A 19,963-nucleotide genomic window follows, 5' to 3' on the forward strand; every position below is an offset into this window, starting at 1 on the left:
GCTAATTGTGTTCAGAGCTCACAAATGCGTTGTTTCACGCACTCGGGGGCTCTGATCATGGGGCGGTAGCAAATGCAGGCGCTAGTATGGCACTAACAGCCTCTAGCACCTGCGTTTGCTTCTGATCATCAGCCCAAGAATGCACTCTGGCAGGGTCTCTAAGAAGTGGAGGCATCCTGTTTTAAACGATTGCTTAAGACATTTTTTTTCAGTAAGCTTTTTCTGTTCCACTCCTCGGTAGTCAATATACCTAACAGCATGTCTTTCTTGTCTCTTACAGATCTGTTTTGATAGACTTGCTTTTAGAAAGGAAGTGTGTTGAGTGACTTATTTTTATTGTGTGTGTGTGGGGGGGGGGGGGGGGGGGGCTTATTCTTGAAGTCAATTTTATTTGATTATTGTAAACCGCTGAGATAGCTGTAAACTAATGGGTCACACAGTGATCATCTGACATTTGTACTGGGAGCCAAAACTCCACAGATAGGGGCCACAGGTAGCTCGGAGGTAGTTCCATCCCCCAGCATGTGCCATTTCCAGCACTGCAAAAATATGTCAATTTCTGTAGCCCCAGTGTGTACCCGGCTGTAATCGGGCAGTGCTGTGTACTGCCCGATTACCACCAGATCAGTGCAGGAGCCCTTACCGCCATCTCAATAGGTAGCGGTAAGTGCTCCCCCCTGAAATGACCGCGTGGCAAGTGATCCACTTGTCACACATCCATTTCTTTAAAAAAAAGGGAAATCTACATCTTACCCGCTGTGGGAAAAGGGGGGCCTCGGCGTGTGTCAAACACACGCACTGATGCCAGCACAGGCCCCTTTTGCCGCAGCTTCATAAACGGACCCCCATAGTTAGGCCAGACTGGACAAAATGGATGGACCATATCCTAGCACTTTCTTGTATGAGGAGGATAATTTTATATCTGGTCACCAAGTAGACACCTATTTGGGACCTTATTGATAAAGACAAATAAGCATTTATATATCTTTATAATATAGCTTGATGTAATCCAGGACAATTACGGATAAACGCACCCACCTAAATTTATACCTCCTCAGGATCTGGTGTAAAAGTATGCAGATGAAATGTGCATATATCTTGTAAAACATACATAGAAATATAGGCCCCGACTATTCAGCGTTTTGCTGACCAATGCCAGCGCTAAACTAGGAAATTCAATGCCGAGGCCATGTCCGAACACTGGCATTGAATTTCCAGGTTTGTGGGAGCTGGCTAATGCATAGCTGGTTAAGTGCGATATTCACACTTGACCAGCTATGGGTTACCACTAAAGCTAGGATTGACTTTTATGCTGTTCTATCTATGCAGTTAATCTGGCCAGTAAGCACTCTGAATATCAGCACTTAACTGCCCCTGGAACACCCCCTAAATATCATTAACCAGTTAAGTGCTGCTGAAAATTGTGCATAGCCGGAGCAGAGATTTAACTGGCTCCATTAAATAAGGGCCATAAGAAATGGGTGACCAGTCTGCACCTCCGTACTATCTACTAATCTCTAATACCCATCCCTCCCTAGAGATCACTCTGTGTTTTTCCATGCCTTTTTGAATTCAGATACAGCGGTAGTGTACCGAGGGTGGGCGGTGATAGTGGTCCGCCCCGGGTGCAGACAGCAAGGGGGGGTAGTGGAGCAGTCACGCGGCAGTCAGGTCCGCCAGTTCCCTGCCCCCTCTGACATTACTTCCTATTCACAGAGCCGACAGCTGAATGACTGCTCCCTGCATTCCCAAGTGGGTGAGGATGATGCGCTTTAGGGGGGAAGTAGGTGATATGCTTCTAGGGGAGGGGGTTGATGTACTGGGGGGTGTGATACACCGAGGGGGTGAAATGACAGCCCGCCCCGGGTGACAGCCAATCTTGGGTATGCCACCGAGATACAGTCTTCATCTCTACCACCTCCACAGGAGGCTGTTCCATGCATCCACCACCCTTTTTGTAAAGAAGTATTTCCTTAAATTACTCCTGAGACTAATCCCCACTCACACACTCACAGGAAGGGAGATATTTAGTCACTAGTAAAAAAGGCCCGTTTCTGACACAAATGAAATGGGTGCTAGCAAGGTTTTTCTCGGAGTGTGTATGTTTGAGAGAGTGTGTGTGAGAGAGAGAGTGAATGTGCGAGTGTATGTGTGTGACAGAGAGAGAGTGAGACTGGGTGCGAGTGTGTCTGTGAGAGAAAGTGTGTGTGTGAGAATGAGAGTGTGTGCGACTGCGTATCTGAGACAGTGAGTGTGAGAGAGAGAAAGTGTGTTTCACACAGATACAGTGTGTGTGAGAGAGAGAGTGTGTGTGAGACAGAGAGAGTGTGAGAGAGTATGTGTGCGATACACAGACTCTCTGAGTCCAAGAGAGTGTATGAGACCAAGAGAGTGTGTGAGAGGGACTGTGATACAGTGTGAGACATAGAGTGTGTGAGAGACAGTGTGTGAGAGTGAGAGAGAGAAAGACACTGGCTGTGAGAGAGAGTGTGTGTGAGAGACAGAGTGTGTGCGTGACAGAGATACCCCCTCCCTCTCTGGTCTCAGGATCCCCTCTCCCCTCTCAGGTTTCAGGACCCCCTCCACCCCCCCTCTCTCTGATCTCAGGACCCCCTCTCCCTCACCCCCCTCTCTGCTCTGGACCAGTGGCATAGGAAGGGGGGGCGGTGGGGCGGTCCGCCCCAGGTGCACGCCGCTGGGGGGTGTCGTCTCCGTTTGGTCCTTGCTCCCTCTGCCCCGGAACAGGTTACTTCCTGTTCCAGGGCAGAGAGAGCAAGGAACCAATGGAGCCGACACAGCTCCCAGCGACGTAGGCTCGGGGGCGGATCGGCCCTCCCGCCCGCCCCTCGCTGCCAAGTAAGCTACAATGCATTCTGGCGGGGGGGGGGAGGATGCGCGCCTGAAGGGGGCACCGTGCTGCACCCGGGGGGGTGCGCGGTGGCAACCCACCCCGGGTGCCAGCCGCCCTCGCTACGGCACTGCTCTGGACCCCCTCCAACCCTCCCCTCTCTGGCACAGTGATAGAGCCTGGAGTAGTGGAGGAGGTCCAAGTTGAATACAGGCGAGGCAGAGCAGACACTATCAATGCCTGCAACACGGGACAGGTTTTCTTCAGTCAGCAGCTGTGCTGGTGTAGCGATGGGCAGGCTCTTTAAAGCTCGAGTCCTGTCAGAGCACTTGGTCCAGGTAGGAATGGATTTCAGCACGAGGAAGTGAGTCATGCATCTGTTTGTTCAGATCAGGATTTCAGCGCAAGGAACTGAGTCAGGTGGCTGTTTCTTGAGTCAGATTACAGCGCAAGGAACTGAGTCAGGCGGCTCGTTCTTCTGTTCAGGAGGGCTCTGAGGGCGGGAGGGCAGGACACGGCAAGAGGAACTGTCAGGTGGCTCTTGCTTCAGATCAGCATGGGCTCCAAGGGCGGGAGGGTGGGACTCGGCGAGCGATTCAGATCAGAAGATGGAGGCCTCTGAGGGCGGGGTACTGAGAGTAACGTCGCGTTACCATCCAGCCTTCCATGCCTCTGGAGGGCGGAGCGATTACGACGCCTACGAACACTTCAGGGCTTCACGGCTTCACTGCCCGACGCTGCCACGGATTCAGCTTCAGAACATTGGAGGTGTGAATTATTATATTAGATATGCAGCAAATGGCTGTATCTTACCACTGACGTGTGCACTGTTTTCCTCAGATAGCAGCAGTAATATTGTGGCAATTAGTTACTAAAAAGTTCTTTAGTACATGTGTTAGCACGCTGAGCGCTGCAACTTGCTGCATTGAGGCCCCTGAAGGCTAGATTTGCCACACTGTGTTAATGTAGTAACATGCTTATTTAACCTAAGCCCCATTCCTGTCAATAGAGCCATTTTACAAATACCATGGGTGAAAGTGAATGGCACAGTTAAGGTACAATAATGTGCATTAACTTCATTAACACAGACCAGTAAATATAACTCTTAATTCAAGCAAAGACAAGCTTTTAAAGTTGTCCACAGACATATCATTTGAATTGCACATTACATCCTTTTTGGGTTAGAATTCCTGCAATTTCTTTCCTCCTGACTGTCTTATATTTTGTCCCCAAGAGTCATTCTTTGGCTGCACTTTCTTTCAGTCTTCCCAAGGTTTCTCCACTCCTTTCTGATGCTGGTTTCTCTGAAACCGGCTCCCAATTGCAGACATAGCCTCTTACAAGGCAGCTGCTCTTTTTTTTTTTTTTTTTTTAGGTTTCACTCTTTCTGTGGCTGAGGGTCATTTAGGATCATTTGCTAAGCTTCCTGCTTGCTGAGATCTCAAGAAAAATATTATGGGGTCATATATATCTCACTTATGGAAAACCCACTGCCAAATGAGGGGCTAGAGAATCAAGGGGGAAAGAAAAGGGTAATAAGGGTAAATGTAAGTAACATTCTATGCCATACTTTATATTGTTATTTGAATATTGTTACAGCTGTAATTGTCTATTGCTTATGTTTGATTTTTTCTTACTGTACACTGCCTTGAGTGGAATTCCTTCAAAAAGGCGGTAAATAAATCCTAATTATAAAGATATAAATAAATAATATAATAGCCCGCTGCCGGTTCACCTAACCCTGGATATTTATTTATTTATTTTGTTACATTTGTATCCCACATTTTCCCACCTATTTGCAGGCTCAATGTGGCTTACATTGTACCGTAAAGGCGTTCGCCAATTCCGGTATGAACAAATACAGTAATGTTGTGGTAGAATAAGGGTCGTGTTGTACAGACACATTAGGGAATTGTAGAAAGGAAGAGTTATTATATGTCCATTACGAGCTTTGGTTTTGTTGTGGTTGCAGTGGTACAGGCATTTAAGTGGGTCGGGTAGGGTATGCCTTTTTGAACAGGTTAGTTTTTAATGATTTCCAGAAGTTTAGGTGATCATAAGTTGTTTTCACGGCTTTTGGTAATGCGTTCCATAGTTTGTGTGCTTATGTAGGATAAGCTGGATGCATAGGCTGATTTGTATTGAGTCCTTTGCAGCTTAGGTAGTGGAGATTTAGGTATGTTCGTGTTGATCCTGTTGTGTTTCTGGTTGGTAGGTCTATGAGGTCTGTCATGTATCTCGGGACTTCACCGTAGATAATTTTATGAACCAGGGTGCAGATTTTGAAAGCAATACGTTCTTGATTGGGAGCCAGTGCAGTTTTTCTCGGAGGGGTTTTGGTGCTTTCGAATCGTGTTTTTCCAAATATAAGCCTGGCTGCTGTGTTTTGAGCGGTCTGAAGTTTCTTTATAATTTGTTCTTTGCATCCCGCATAAGTTCCGTTGCAGTAGTCTACATGGCTTAGTACCATTGATTGTATCAAGTTGCGAAATGTTTCCCTCGGGAAGAATGGTTTCACACGTTTAAGTTTCCACATTGAATAGAACATTTTCTTTGTTGTAGATTTCACTTGGTTCTCTAATGTGAGGTTACGGTTGATTGTAACACCGAGAATTTTCAGGCTGTCTGAGATAGGGAGAGTATAATCTGGGATGTTTATGTTTGTGGGTTTGTTCGTATTGTATTGGGATGAGAGGATGAGACAGTGTGTTTTTTTCTGTATTGAGTTTTAGTTGAAATGTGCTTGCCCATGAGTCCATGATATTCAAGCTGAGCTTGATTTGTTGGTGATTTCTGTCAGATCACGTTTGTAAGGAATGTATATTGTGACATCATCTGCATAGATGAAAGGGTTAAGTCCTTGGGTTGGATAGGTTTGGGTTAGTGGGGTCATCATTAGGTTGAAAAGGATCGGTGATAGTAGTGATCCTTGAGGTACTCCGCATTCTGCTTTCCACGGTGGTGATATGTTGAACTTGATTTCACTTGATATGTTCTAGGAAACCCTTGATCCAACTAAGTATATGTCCGCCATTCCCGAAGTAATCTAGGAGTCTTAGTAGTATTTCATGGGTTACCATGTAGAACACACTGGGCATGCTTTGCCTGTTGCTATTTCCTGCTTGAATTTGGCTAGGAGGGTAATTAATACTGTTTCAGTGCCATGGAGGGGGCGAAATCCTGATTGTGATTCATGTAATATTGTGAATTTGTTTATATAATCAGTAAGTTGTTTGGTTACCATGCTTTCCATCAGTTTATGCAGAGCGCCCGGCATTCAATATCCAGATATGTAACCAGGTACGGCGGATTATTCAGACCGGTGCCCAGTTAACTTGGCACATAAAATTAGGACAGCTGTTAAGAACATAAGAATAGCCATACTGGGTCAGACCAATGGTCCATCTAGCCCAGTATCTTGTTTCCAACAATGGCCAATCCAGGTCACAAGTACCTGTCAGAAAGCCATTAGCAGCAACAGTCCATGATATCAATCTCTGGACAAGCAGTGGCTTCCTCCATAGCAGACTATGACTTGCCCTCCAGGAATTTGCCTCAATTTCAGACTATGGACTTTCCCTCCAGGAATTTGTCCAAACCTTTTTTAAACCCAGATACACTAACTGCAGTTACTACATCTTCTGGCAAAAAGTTCAGAGCTTAATTATTCTTTGAGTAAAAAAAAATATTTCCTCTTATTCGTTTTAAAAGTATTTCCCTGTAATTTCATTGAGTGTCCCCTAGTCTTTGTACTTTTGAAAGAGTGAAAAACTGATTCACTTCTACCCATTCTACTCCACTTAGGATTTTGTAGACCTCAATCATATCCCCCCTCAGCTGTCTCTTTTCCAAGCTGAAGAGCCCTAACCTCTTTAGCCTTTCCTCATACGGGAGGAGTTCCATCCCCTCTATCATTCTGGTCGGTCTTCTTTGAGCCTTTTTGCTCTCATTAGCCGGTTAGCAGACTGAATAGCACCACTAACAGACTACGTTGGCACACTGCCAATACTCCTCCCCTGGCCTGCTCCTCGTGGATGGCTGGTTGCCAGGATATTCAGCAGCACCACTTGGTTAAGTGGTACTGAATATCTGGGACTGGCAAGCCTCTCCTACTTGGTTAAACCCTTTTAACATTGACTCTATGTGTTGCATGATGAACCTCTCATTATGACTAGTTTTCAAGTAAAATTGCTCTCGGTGGCAAAGACATAGAGGGGGTAATCTGCACATTCTGCATGGAATGTCAGGTACCGCTCTTAACACATTTCAAAAACATGATGGGGGTATCCTGCAAAGAGCGGCAGGTGCAACTCTAAAAAAAGAGCATAGAGGGGAAATTCATAATTGGTTCCCAAAGTTAGGTGCCCAGAAGATCTGCATTAACCGTGCATTCTGCGAAGGACGCTCTGCATGGTACACCTTTTATAGAATTGTAGTTTAATGCAGATCTTGCCCCTAACTTTGGGCTCCACTTACCACCTGCTGAAAACCTGATGTAAATGCTGGCGTGCAACTAATGTGTTTATTTATTTATTTATTTATTATTTATTTATTGTATTTGTATCCCACATTTTCCCACCTATTGGTAGGTTCAATGTGGCTTACATGATTCTGGAATAAATTGGTTACAGATTGTGTCGAACAAGGTTACAGTTTATGTACAGTAGTGAGAGTCTGTAGCAGATTCGAAGGAGTTTGAATAAACAGGGTAGAATTTGTATAGACAATGAGATTTGCATGTGTCTTGGTAATGACAGGTTAATGGTTTTAATTTAGTTTCAGGTAGACATTTGTGGTGAGTTGAGTGACGGACTCTTGTGCCTTTTCTGTTCACTGGTATGTCTATTGGTGATGTAATACGGTGGACTGGGCAGATTTTGTTGGTTCTGTGGGGATGAATATCCTGAAAAGATGAGTCTTCAGATGTTTTTGGAAGATTAGGTAATTGTCCTTGAGTTTTATGTCTTTTGGTAGTGAGTTCCAGATTTTGGTGCAGACATAGTAGAAGCTGGAGGCGTAAGATGATTTGTATTTAATGCCTTTACATCTTGGGAAGTGGAGGGTTAGGTAAGATCTCGCTGATTTATTTGTGTTCCGGGTTGGTAGGTCTATTAGATTGATCATGTAGCCTGGTGATAGGCCGAAAATTATTCTGTACGTCAGAGAGCAAATCTTAAAGGCTATGCGTGCCTTGATCGGTAACCAGCGTAGTTTTTTGGAGAAGGGGGTTGGCGCTTTCGAATCGGGTTTTTCCGAAAATGAGTCTAGCTGCTGTGTTTTGTGCTGTTTGTAGTTTCTTCAAGATTTGGTCTTTGCATCCTGCGTAAATAGTGTTCATTTTATAGAATAGGGCACAGGGCAGATCTATGTATAAACTCAAATGAGTGCCAATTAATACTGATTGTTGATTGTCAACATCCCATTAACTAACTAGTTTGTGCACAGATCTAGAATATAGAATGTGGGGGAGAGGGGTAACCTTCACATTCTGCATAGAGCAACAGGTACAACTAGCCACCTTACTGGGCAGGCAGGATGGACCAATGCTGGTCTTTACCTGCTATGCTACTATGGGGCTCATTTTCAAAAGAAAAAAAAAACATCTAAACAGTGGCATAAAACTGCATTTGGACATTTTAAATGTCCAAATCAGTATTTTTGAAATCTATTTTTCAGATGTTTCTCTATGCTGTTCCTGTGCAGTGCATCCCAGTGGCATAGCCAAGGGTGGGCTTGGGTGGGCTTAGACTCAGGCCCACCCAGTAGCAACACATCTATGATGTGGTTGGCAGGGATTCCGAAGCCCCACTAGCTGAAAACTCCCAACAACTGTCCCTCTTGCATACCTTGTAAATAGCAGATCTTCACCTGCAGCGACTGATACATACTGCTCACACCGGCCCCATAGCCTTTTCTCTGATATATTCCCGCCTATGCAGAAACAGGAAGTTGCAGCAGTGGGAAGGCTGCAGGACCAACATGACCAGTGTGTATTAGTTGCTTCTCACTGCCAGTGAAAATTTGCTATTTTAAAGGTATGCGGGAGCGGGGGGATGTTTGAGACCACATGGCATGCAGGCTAGAGAAGGAGAGACCAAATCACCTGTAGGACTGGGTGGGGTTCTTCTGCCCACCCATCTTGAGCCCAGGCCCACCCAAAATTGGGTGTCTGGCTATGCCCCTGGTGCATCCGAATCACAAGGGGGCATGTCAGGGCATGTTAAGAGCAGGATTTGGGAAAATCCTAAGACTTGGATGCTTTCAGCCGTAATGGAAGAAAACAAAACCTTCCAGGAGTAAAACTAAGATGTTTTGAGCTAGACCTGTTTTTATAATGAATAAGGCACAAAAAGGTGCCCTAAATGACCACTGGAGGAGGAGTGGCCTAGTGGTTAGGGTGGTGGACTTTGGTCCTGGGGAACTGAGGAACTGAGTTTGATTCCCGGCACAGGCAGCTCCTTGTGACTCTGGGCAGGTCACTTAACCCTCCATTGCCCGCCGCATTGAGCCTGCCATGAGTGGGAAAGCGCGGGGTACAAATGTAACAAAAAAAAAATCAGGAATGACTTCCCCTTACTCTTCCAGTGGTTACTGACCCCCTCCCACCCCCTAACCCCCCCCCCCCAAAAAAAAATAAATGTGATTAAAAACTTTACTTACCAGCCTCAGATGTTATACTCGGGTCCATTACAGCAGCATGCAGATCCCTGGAATAGTCTGGTGGTGGGTGCATTGCACTGCAGACAGGTGGACCCGCCCCATCCCTCTACCTGTTACCCTTGTGGTGGAAACTATAAGCCTCCCAAAAACTCACCAGAAACCCACTGTACCCACATTTAGGTGCCCCTTCACCCATAAGGACTACTGTAGTGGTGTGCAGTTGGGGTAGTGGGTTTTGGGGAGCTGAGCTGACATGATAAAGGAGCAATGGTGAAATGTTTACCTCGGAGCATTTATTTGAAGTCCACTGCAGTGTCCCCTAAGGTGCCTCATAGCTCTCCTGGGAGTATGAGAGGCCAGTCTAGTAAAAATGCTGGCCCCCCTCCTACATCCCAATGACTTGGCTCTCTATGTTTTTCATTTGGACATTTTGTTTTTGAAAATGGTTCAAAAAAACAAAGCACAAAACCTTGTTCGAAATGGTATTTTTTTAAATAAGATAGACATTTTATTTTTCAAAAATGACCTTCTTTTCTATTTGGAAATTAGATGTTTTGTGCTAAACATCCAAAGTCAGACTTAGACGTCATATCAAAAATTTCACTCCACGTTTGATCTGTGCTAAACTAGTAATCTCTGAACTCAGCATAAATTTTAGTGGGCATGCCCTTGACTCTCATGGAAAATAGTTCTAAAGGTGACATTTTTCTTTGATTTTTCTACTTTGCTCTGTAGGTGATTCTAAATCTGAACATAATAATGGAAACAGAAGTGGTGGACTTAGCGGTGGCCAAGAAACAACAGATGCCCCTGGAGCTAGAAGATCCGCCAGAGTGCCAGGTTGGTCTGATCACAATTCCTTTTTTTATTTTCAATATATTGAAGAGATGATCAGAACTCAGGAAATGTTTGCAGAGTAAAATGGATCTCAGGTGACGTGGAGGAGCATAATCGAAAGGGGCGCCCACGTTTTCAAGAGGGCATCCTCGCAGGACGTTCTGGCGAAGGGGCGGGGAATCCCATATTATCGAAACAAGATGGGCGTCCATCTTTCATTTTGATAATACGGTCGGGGACAACCAAATTGCGAAATTTAGGTCATCCTTAGAGATGGTTGACCCCAGTTTTCAGCGATAATGGAAACCGAGGACGCCCATCTCAGAAATGACCAAATCCAAGCCCTTTGGTTGTGGGAGGAGCCAGCATTCGTAGTGCACTAGTCCCCCTGACATGCCAGGACTCCAACCGGGCACCCTAGGGAGCACTGCAGTGGACTTCAGAAATTGCTCCCAGGTGCATAGCTCCCTTACCTTGGGTGCTGAGCCCCCCAAGCCCCCCCAAAACCCACTCACCACAACTGTACACCACTCCATAGCCCTTATGGGTGAAGGGGGCATCTACATGTGGGTACAGTGGGTTTGTGGTGGGTTTTGAAGGGCTCACATTTACCACCACAACTGTAACATGTAGGGGGGGATGGGCCTGGGTCCACCTGCCTGAAGTGCACTGCACCCACTAAAACTGCTCCAGGGACCTGCATACTGCTGTCATGGAGCTGGGTATCATATTTGAGGCTGGCATAGAGGCTGGAAAAAATATTTTTTTTAAACATTTTTGAGGGTGGGAGAGGGTTAGTGACCACTGGGGGACTAAGGGGAGGTCATCCCTGATTCCCTCCGGTGGTCATCTGGTCATTTAGGGCACATTTTTGTGGCTTAGTCATAAGAAAAATAGGACCAGGTAAAGTCGTCCAAGTGTTCGTCAGGGACAACCTTCTTTTTTCCATTATGGGTCGAGGACGCCCCAGTCCCGCCTTCGCTACGCCTCAGACAAGCCCCCGTGAACTTTGGTCATCCCCACGACAGAAAGCAGTTGAGGATGCTCAAAATCAGCTTTCGATTATGCCGATTTGGGCAACCTTGTGAGAAGGACGCCCATCTTGCGATTTGTGTCAAAAGATGGGCGTCTTTCTCTTTCAAAAATAAGCCTGAAAGACACCCTGCAAAAACATAATCTTCTAATTACCTGTGTGCACCTGTTCATTCACTGCTAGCTCACATTTGTTTCATGTATCTTTTCACCTAGTTTCACCACTTTCACTCCTGTCCTTTTGGCATATCCAGTAATAAAATTATTAAGTGTCTGAGATGTATTTCTAGAGGAAGTGACATTATTACATCAAAAAGTTGAGATGGTTCAGAAAAGCCTCATCTTGGTTTGCACATCAAAACCCCACCTGTAATCTTAGCATTTACTGCTGAGCAGGCTCTAGCAGACTGTGAACACTCAATCCTGTACAAGGATGTGCAAAATGTAACATTTTCTGTCCATGAATAAACACACAAATGGGTTGTGAAATCACAAATACATTTGCCAAGGACTTTATTGAGTAAAACTGAGGAAACTGGCACAATTGAAAGCATTCTGCACATGATCTGTGGCAAATTTCAGACTTTTCATTTGTTTCACTGGAAATGTCAACATTGAATCTTATGGTAAATGCAGTCACCAAAATGTTCTATTTTCTGTGAAATGAACCTGCAATATGAGAGATATCTGATCATGGGTCACAACTAAACAAACCAAACTTAATGGTAGGTGCCTGGATCATGGCAGAGTTTTTGTTTACAATGATGTCAGCTCTTGAAAAAATCTTCCATGAATTCGTATTGTATTGCAGAGGCTTCTGTTACTAGAGCAGTGCTTCTCAACCCAATCTTCAGGACACGCCCAGCCAGTTGGGTTTTCAGGATATCCATAATGTATATGTATGAGAGAGATTTGCATACTGAAGATATCCTGAAAACCTGACTAGCTGGATGTGCCTCAAGGACTGGGTTGAGAAGCACTGCACTAAAGGATCACTACCAGACTCAAAGTGTATCTGAGAGGGACTGTGTTCATTCTGTTCTTATGTGCTCAGTGGTGCCTTGCAAATAAATAATCTGACATGCCATCAGACTTGCGTTCTTCAGCAAGCCAACCTTAGCAAAAATCTGATTGTCCTCTTAGATTTTACATTGTGAGTGGGGAAATGCTACTACTACTACTACTACTTAGCATTTCTATAGCGCTGCCAGGGTTACGCAGCGCTGTACAAGTTTAGACAAGGGGAAGGACAGTCCCTGCTCAAGAGAGCTTACAATCTGAACAATGATTCTCTTTCCACTCCATTTGGCAGAATCACTGCCCAAAGTTTTAGTGGTTTTTCAGTATGGTGACTGAAGGGTTATTGGAAATCTGAGTGCTTGCAGAATTTTTAATCTGCTCAGTAACAATTACTGATCATATCTTACAATGAAGCTTCTTTTTTACTTCCTCCCAGGTGCAGACTCAGTTGGTTAAATGTAGCTACACTAACTAAACAGCATGGCCTTTATTTTAGAAACCCTATTCACGATTTATACACATAAATACACACATACACTGTAAAACCCGATATTTAGAAAGTTGGTATTTACACATGTAAATTACCAGGGGCTAGGTTTGAGTGATACTAAAATCTACATGTGTATTCCGTATTTCAGAAAGGGTAGGTCATGTATGCCTCCATATATCAATGTCAGGATTTGCAGCTGTTCCCTTGCATGTGTAGGTTTGTAAAAAGTGTCCTTTTGGGTCAGGCCTTTCCATGAGGAATTAAGGGAGCTCTTCCACTTAATCCCCTGCTGCTTATTTCCCCCCTCCACAATGAAAATCAGTAAGGATGGTGGCCTCTGTTGTTAATTACCAGAATGTATATGTGTAACTTTGCAAAATGGCAGATGTACACATTTAACTTACAAGTGTAAGTGACTGGGGCCTCTGCACAACTTTTTAATATGTATTATCGTAAAATGGTTGCTCCTGCTTCACATGCACTTCCACATGCATTTTAGAAAAGACTCTACATGAGCAGATCCTTTTCTAAAATACTATTGAAATTGTGCACATCCCAACCTGGATGTCTGTGTTCTATCTGAAGTAGGCCCAGACATGTGCCTTCTATTTTGTAAATAGGAAGGAAGGATTAACATGACCTAAAAACAATATACAAGAATTAAAAGGGACATTGACTGGTTTTATACAAAGTCTGCCCAATATTTGAAGTGATTTAAGCAGGCAGAGGCTCCTGCCTGCTTAAATCGCTTAGAGCCGCCCAACCTCCAATATTCAGCAGTACTAAACCGGAAAATGCCACTGAATATCATCTCTGACCGTCCATGTAGAAAGTGGGCCGGTCAGGAGCAGTATTGGGGAGTAGCCGGTGGTTATGTGGGTGCTGGCATTATTTAGTACCAGCACCCGCATAGCTAACCTGGGCAAGTTAATAGATCAGTTAGCAATAAATATCGGCTGGGTCCTGCAAAAAAAAAAAGTTGTCCGGCTTCCTTCCGATTTCCCCCTCCCAACCCACCCCTGATGAGACAAGATCTCCCCACCCCCACACTTGCAGGTCCATATACCGTCCCATCCCCACTCCCAACTCAGGATAGGCCTCTTCAGGCCTACCTGAAATCCCTGCTGGTCCAGTGGAGCGATGAAGGCAGGAGCGAACACCCCTCGCTCCTGCTGCTAGCAGCTGCCTTTACAAAATGGCCGTCATGACCTCCACAGGCAGCCTCGCGCTATTATCTAACATACAGTATTCTGTAGGTTATGCATGTAAGTGGGAGGCCTGTCTATGTCCCATCCATGCTCTGCTCCTATGTACGCCCCCTTGCAAATATACACTATGTAAATTAAGTGAACATTTGCAGAATAAGGCTTAGGCCAGTAGCGACCCTACCATTAGGCCAGCTGAAGCAGGGGTCTCTTCCTGGAGCAGCATCTCCCCCTTCCTTCCTCCACCTCCTTCCCTGAGTTTACCTTCTCTTTCCATTTTCCAAAAGGCAGCAGTGGCAGTGATTCCCATATGCTGCCCTGCCACTCTGATGTAACTTCCTGTTTCCTCAGAGGCAGGCCACAGTAGAGAAGAGGCAGGCTAGACAGTGGTCTGGGGGATGAGATGTGGTGGGGGTGGCATTTCATCCCTGCCTCAGGAAGCAATTACCTTGGGCTGCCCCTGGCTTAGGAATCAAACTAAGATATATTTGCATAAGTGTGCACATATGCAGATAAACCCTAGTATTTTAAACCTTTATTGCACATAACATGCATGTAAATGTGAGTGCCTAGGTTAAAGAACTGCTGTGAAGAGTGTTGGGATAAAGGAACTAGTGCCTAGGGTCAACATGAGCTCTCTTTTGCTTTTGCAGAGAGCAAGTCCATTCTTATTGTTATACAAATACAATCTTGAACTTGTTTGGCCAGAGCAGTTCTGTCTAAGGAATTGCAATAAGAACAGAGGTGAGAGGTTGGGTAAAAGACATAGTAGGAGGCCCCCTGTTTTGTTTTTTTTAATTTATCTATGGGAACTTGCATGGTTATCTAGCTAGACTGGCACAGGCCCAAAGAGAGACAAAACTGACCTGGAGAAGGTGCAGTATCTTGCAGGTGGTCAAACCTATGTGACTGACAGTAGGCAAAGATACTTAAGTAATTGCTAAATAAATAAAAATAATTGGTGGCATGGACAGGAGCAATGGGGTAGACTCAAAAGGTTCATAGCTGCTGCTACCTATGATGTTACTATGATTCAAAGGATACACATATGTTTACAAGAGAAGAGTCTGTGGGCAGACAATATCCACGTTTCTTGATGTAGCCAGATCCACACAAAAGAGAAGAAAGACTTTCCTGCAGATGAAGCCTATGGTGCTGGCAACAGGATTTGCTTTCTTCTTAAATGTAGATGGAAACAGCTTTATATTTTTGGGATCCTTCCCAGCTGGAGAAATTTCTTGTGGGAAAGATTTCAGTTAAAGATGATTTATAGTTTGATTACAATTTAATATAGAAATGTTAAATGTACAGGCTAAGATATATAAATAGGGTTCTATTGGCAGACTGTATACTTGCACTTGATTTTTAACGAACGTTTTTGTAGTGTATAACTTCTTTTCAACACATTTCTGGATAGTTACTCCCTCATGATGTGGACCTGACTTTAAAGTTTGAGTTTTCTCCATGATATTATTGTTATTTCTGCTACTTGGTTCTGCTACAACTGTATATTTGAAAATCAAATAAAAATCAAATAATAAAAAAAAAAAAAAACAAGAGAGGAGCAAGATGAGATGATGTCGCCTTTTGACCATGAGGGAGAATTGCAGCATTTCTCAGCTTATTATAGGCCACCTACAGTGTCATTAATGTGGAAAGACAAGTTACACAAGAGATTAAAAGGCCAGGATTATCATATTCAATGCATGGGGGCTTCTTGGATGTCTTGAATAGTCACTATTTTGTGCTCCTTTTTCCACAGACTGGTTGATCATAACCGTGTCTCTTATTTCACTGGCATTAATCCTTGCAGTATGTATAGCTGTCAATAGCAGGAGAAGGTAAGCAAATCTTTGTCTGCCATTTTGGCTGGAACGCAGTGGTTAAGAGATATAAAATACAGCACCTCGTTAACACATAAATTAAATCGCTGCAATCATCCAGGCATCTTATCAGCCTTAGGATATACAGTTTTATCACATATTATTTAAATGTAAAAATTTTGTTGCTGAAAGCGCGTTAGTAAAGCACCCCAACCATGGCAAATTGCTGATTGTTGCAGTTGTCTGTGTCATGCTGAATCGGAGTAAGTGGAACCGATGTTTCAGCGATTGTGCTGTGGCTTTCTTCAGGGTGTGCTATGAGCTCTGCAGCCAATCAGGTTTGAGATCCCATTATACATAAAGACAAACTGCAGACCTCGCAGCACACCCTGAAGAAAGCCACAGCGCGATGGCTGAAAAGTCGGTTCGACTTAGATGCAGCAAGACCTGGACAGCTGCAACAATCGTGATGCCAATCGCCTAAGCCTAAAAGAACAAGGCAAATTCCTCCTGGTTTTAAGGTTTTTAAAATGTTCCTCTGTGCAATAAGACTCTCTTTAAGTACTTGGTTGAAACATCCAGAAGTTTAGTGTAAAATTTCAAAAGCTGTCATCATTTTTTTATGAACAACACTTGATTGTTGCAGTAAGTAACTGATATTTTGACAACACTGTTGCCCTCACATTTCCTTTCATCATGCTCATGGCTTGAGTATTGTTTTCTGTACAAAGTAGGTCTACACTTCCTTGAACGACTGTGAAGAAGCTTTGGCTGTGCATCATGGAAAATGGTAACACTATTGCAAAAAGTGTTGACTAGACCCTGCCAAAGCAGATACTTTTGGATCCAGTTTGCTTCCTTCTCTTTTTTTAAGCAACAAAACAGTGCATTATATGATAGAAACATTCAGGATGGTTGGAAAATTCCATTGCAGCCTTGCTTTGGTCTCTATATATACAGCACAGTCACATTGTATACATAAGTTCAGAAATAGTAGACCTCTGATAATGCTACTAGAAAAATATTTAAACTAAAATGTCTGCTGTATGGTGAATTGCACAGACAGTTCATATTCCTCTTTCTTCACTGGTTGTTTATGTGAGAGGAGAGCTAAGAATATTGTGATTGGTCAAGCTACTTCTCAGTTACCAAATGGGTCCCACCTCCTCAACCATCACCATAGAAATAGACAAAAACACGGCAGCCGATCAAATGCAGCCAGTATTTGTCTAGGGGGAAAAAGCATCTGAAAGTTGAAAGCTGTTAACTGTCTTTGTTGAGCAGAATCATAGTTTAAGTTTGAATTTCAGTCTATACAAATATTTTCTCATGGCAACAGTTAGTTAAAATGCATTTCAGCTCTATCCCAGTAGAATTGTAATCATTTAATCACTGATTACTTCTGAAGCGTTCAGCTCTCCCAGTCTAGCTGGGCCTCAAGATGATTATCGAAGGTTCTGTGAATAAAAATTTGACATCCATGAAAAGTGTTTTAAAGAAAATATATAGTATCTGAGTTACAGTGGAATTCTACTTTCCAGAAGAAACCACTGACAGTTATAGTGTTTGGTTACTACCCCACACTATGTTATCTTTTGGGTTGTTCCTTTTGCTTGCTTTAAGAAAGATCAGGAGAAAGATCTAATGTACCAGAAAAGCATTGGAATCATGACCCTGAGAGAACTGTTGAGAATGAAGAGGTTATGATAACCTGGGATATCCCCATCCAGGCTGATAAAGCTAAATGCAAGGAAACCCGTATTATCAAAACAAGATGGGCATCTATCTTTCATTTCGATAATACGGTCTGGGACGCCCAAATCTTGAAATTTAGGTCAACCTTAGAGATGGTCGTCACTGATTTTCGGCGATAATGGAAACCGATGACACCCATCTCAGAAACGACCAAATCCAAGCCATTTGGTCATGGGAAGAGCCAGCATTCGTAGTGCACTGGTCCCCCTGACATGCCAGGACACCAACCGGGCATCCTAGGGGGCACTGGAATGGACTTCAGAAATTGCTCCCAGGTGCATAGCTCCCTTACCTTGTGTGCTGAGCCCCCCCCCCAACCCCCCCAAAACCCACTACCCATAACTGTACAACACTACCATAGCCCTTACAGGTAAAGGGGGGCACCTACATGTGGGTACAGTGGATGTGTGGTGGGTTTTGAAGGGCTCACATTTACCACCAGGTAGGGGGGATGGGCCTGGGTCTACCTGCCTGAAGTGCACTGCAGTACCCACTAAAACTACTCCAGGGATCTGCATACTGCTGTCATGGAGCTGGGTATGACATTTGAGGCTGGCATAGAGGCTGGCAAAAAAATATTTTAAAAGATTTTTTTAGAGTGGGAGGGGGTTAGTGACCACTGGGGGAGTAAGGGGAGGTCATCCCCGATTACATCCAATGGTCATCTGGTCAGATCATGCACCTTTTTGATGCTTGGTCATAAGAAAAAATGGACCAGGTAAAGTCACCCAAGTGCTCGTCAGGGACGACCTTCTTTTTTCCATTATCAGTCGAGGACGCCCATTTGTTAGGCACGCCCAGTCCCGCCTTTGCTATGCCTCCGACACGCCCCTGTGAACTTTGGTCGTCCCCGTGACGGAAAGCGGTTGAGGACGCCCAAAATTGGCTTTCGATTATGCCGATTTGTGCGACCCTGGGAGAAGGACACCCATCTCCCGATTTGTGTAGAAAGATGGGCGCCCTTCTCTTTTGAAAATAAGCCTGATAGTGATAAACAGTGCCGTAGCGAGGGTGCCTGACACCCGGGGCGAGTCGCCGCTGAGCACCCTCCCCCCCCCGGGTGCAGGGCATGGTGCACCCCCCCTTCCGGAGCATACCCCCCCGAAACGCACCCTTACCTTGCAGCGGAGGGCAGGCGGGAGGATCGATCCATCCCCAGTGCACGTCACTGGAAGCTGCGTCGGCTCTGCTGCTTCCCTGCTTTCTCTGCCCCGGAACAGGAAGTAACCTGTTCCGGGGAAGAAAGAGCAGGGAACCAGCGAGCCGACACCCCCCCAGCGGCGGGCACCCGGGGCGGACCACCCCACCGCCCCCCCTTCCTATGCCACTGGTGATAAAAGAGAAAAATACCAACATGGTATTGATCAAGTGATTACTCTAGAAACTGTGAGAAGATCTTTAAATACCAAGAAATTCATTCCAAGACCAAGAAAATATGAAAGATACAGAAGTATTTCTCATTGTTTTGGGTGACAAACCAAACAGAGGAAACTAAAATCTGCAGAAGTTATCACAGTCCTCAAGAATCAGAAGACATGGTTTCTAATGTTGATAAAAACTTTTATTCTTGGACCATACAATGCCTGATGTGATCACGTTTTGCCTCCTAGAGGTTGTGTCAGGTGCTTAAACTATAAGGGTCCCTCTGGGCACACACACAGCTAATATTCAATAGATTCTCCAGAACAGACAAAATTGAAAAACACCACTAGCAATCAAAAACCTGGTGCACAGAGACTTGCTGACTGAGAAGGTGTGTGTGCCCAGTCTAAGCCCCTGACACAGCCTCTAGGAGGCAACAAGGGTCCATGTCGGTACTGTATGGTCCAAGAATAAAAGTTTTTATCAACATTAGAAGACGTGTCTTCTGATTCTTGTGGACTGCCATTGTTTTGGTTGCCATAGTCTTGATTAAAAGGAATTTTCAAGAAAGAAGCTCTCATTGGCACAATGCAAGGTCTATGGTGAGCGTTCGAAGTAAATTTAAGAGACTGAGAGAATACGCCACATACCCTGACTTATAATTGAAGTTCATTATTGTCATGGTATGTGCAAACCAACCCACTTGCAGACATTGCCCCAAGAGAAACTTTTTCTTTGGAATACAATTGACTTTTTGAGATCTAACGTACAGCTTTATGCTCTTGCTGCCTCCGCTCCTGGTGCCGATTCATAATGGCCACAGAGAGTTCAAGCGGTGGCCTCACGAGACTTCCGCAGAAGTCTTTCAAGGTCAATCTCAGCAGCCATTTTGAAATGACGCCAGTACGGGAGGCAGCAAGACAGTCTACAG

General features: G+C 44.6%; 1 protein-coding gene across 1 annotated transcript in view; it reads left to right on the forward strand.

The window, feature by feature from the left end:
- CD44 (CD44 molecule (Indian blood group)) overlaps positions 1-19,963 on the forward strand; it is a 132,327-nt gene that overhangs the window by 104,328 nt on the left and 8,036 nt on the right. The window contains 2 exon segments of the mRNA XM_030202432.1: positions 10,244-10,348; positions 15,855-15,933. Coding sequence (XP_030058292.1) covers positions 10,244-10,348; positions 15,855-15,933 — 184 coding nt within the window.

This window comes from Microcaecilia unicolor, chromosome 4 (genome assembly GCF_901765095.1).
Source record: "Microcaecilia unicolor chromosome 4, aMicUni1.1, whole genome shotgun sequence".
Classification (NCBI taxonomy): Eukaryota; Metazoa; Chordata; class Amphibia; order Gymnophiona; family Siphonopidae; genus Microcaecilia; species Microcaecilia unicolor.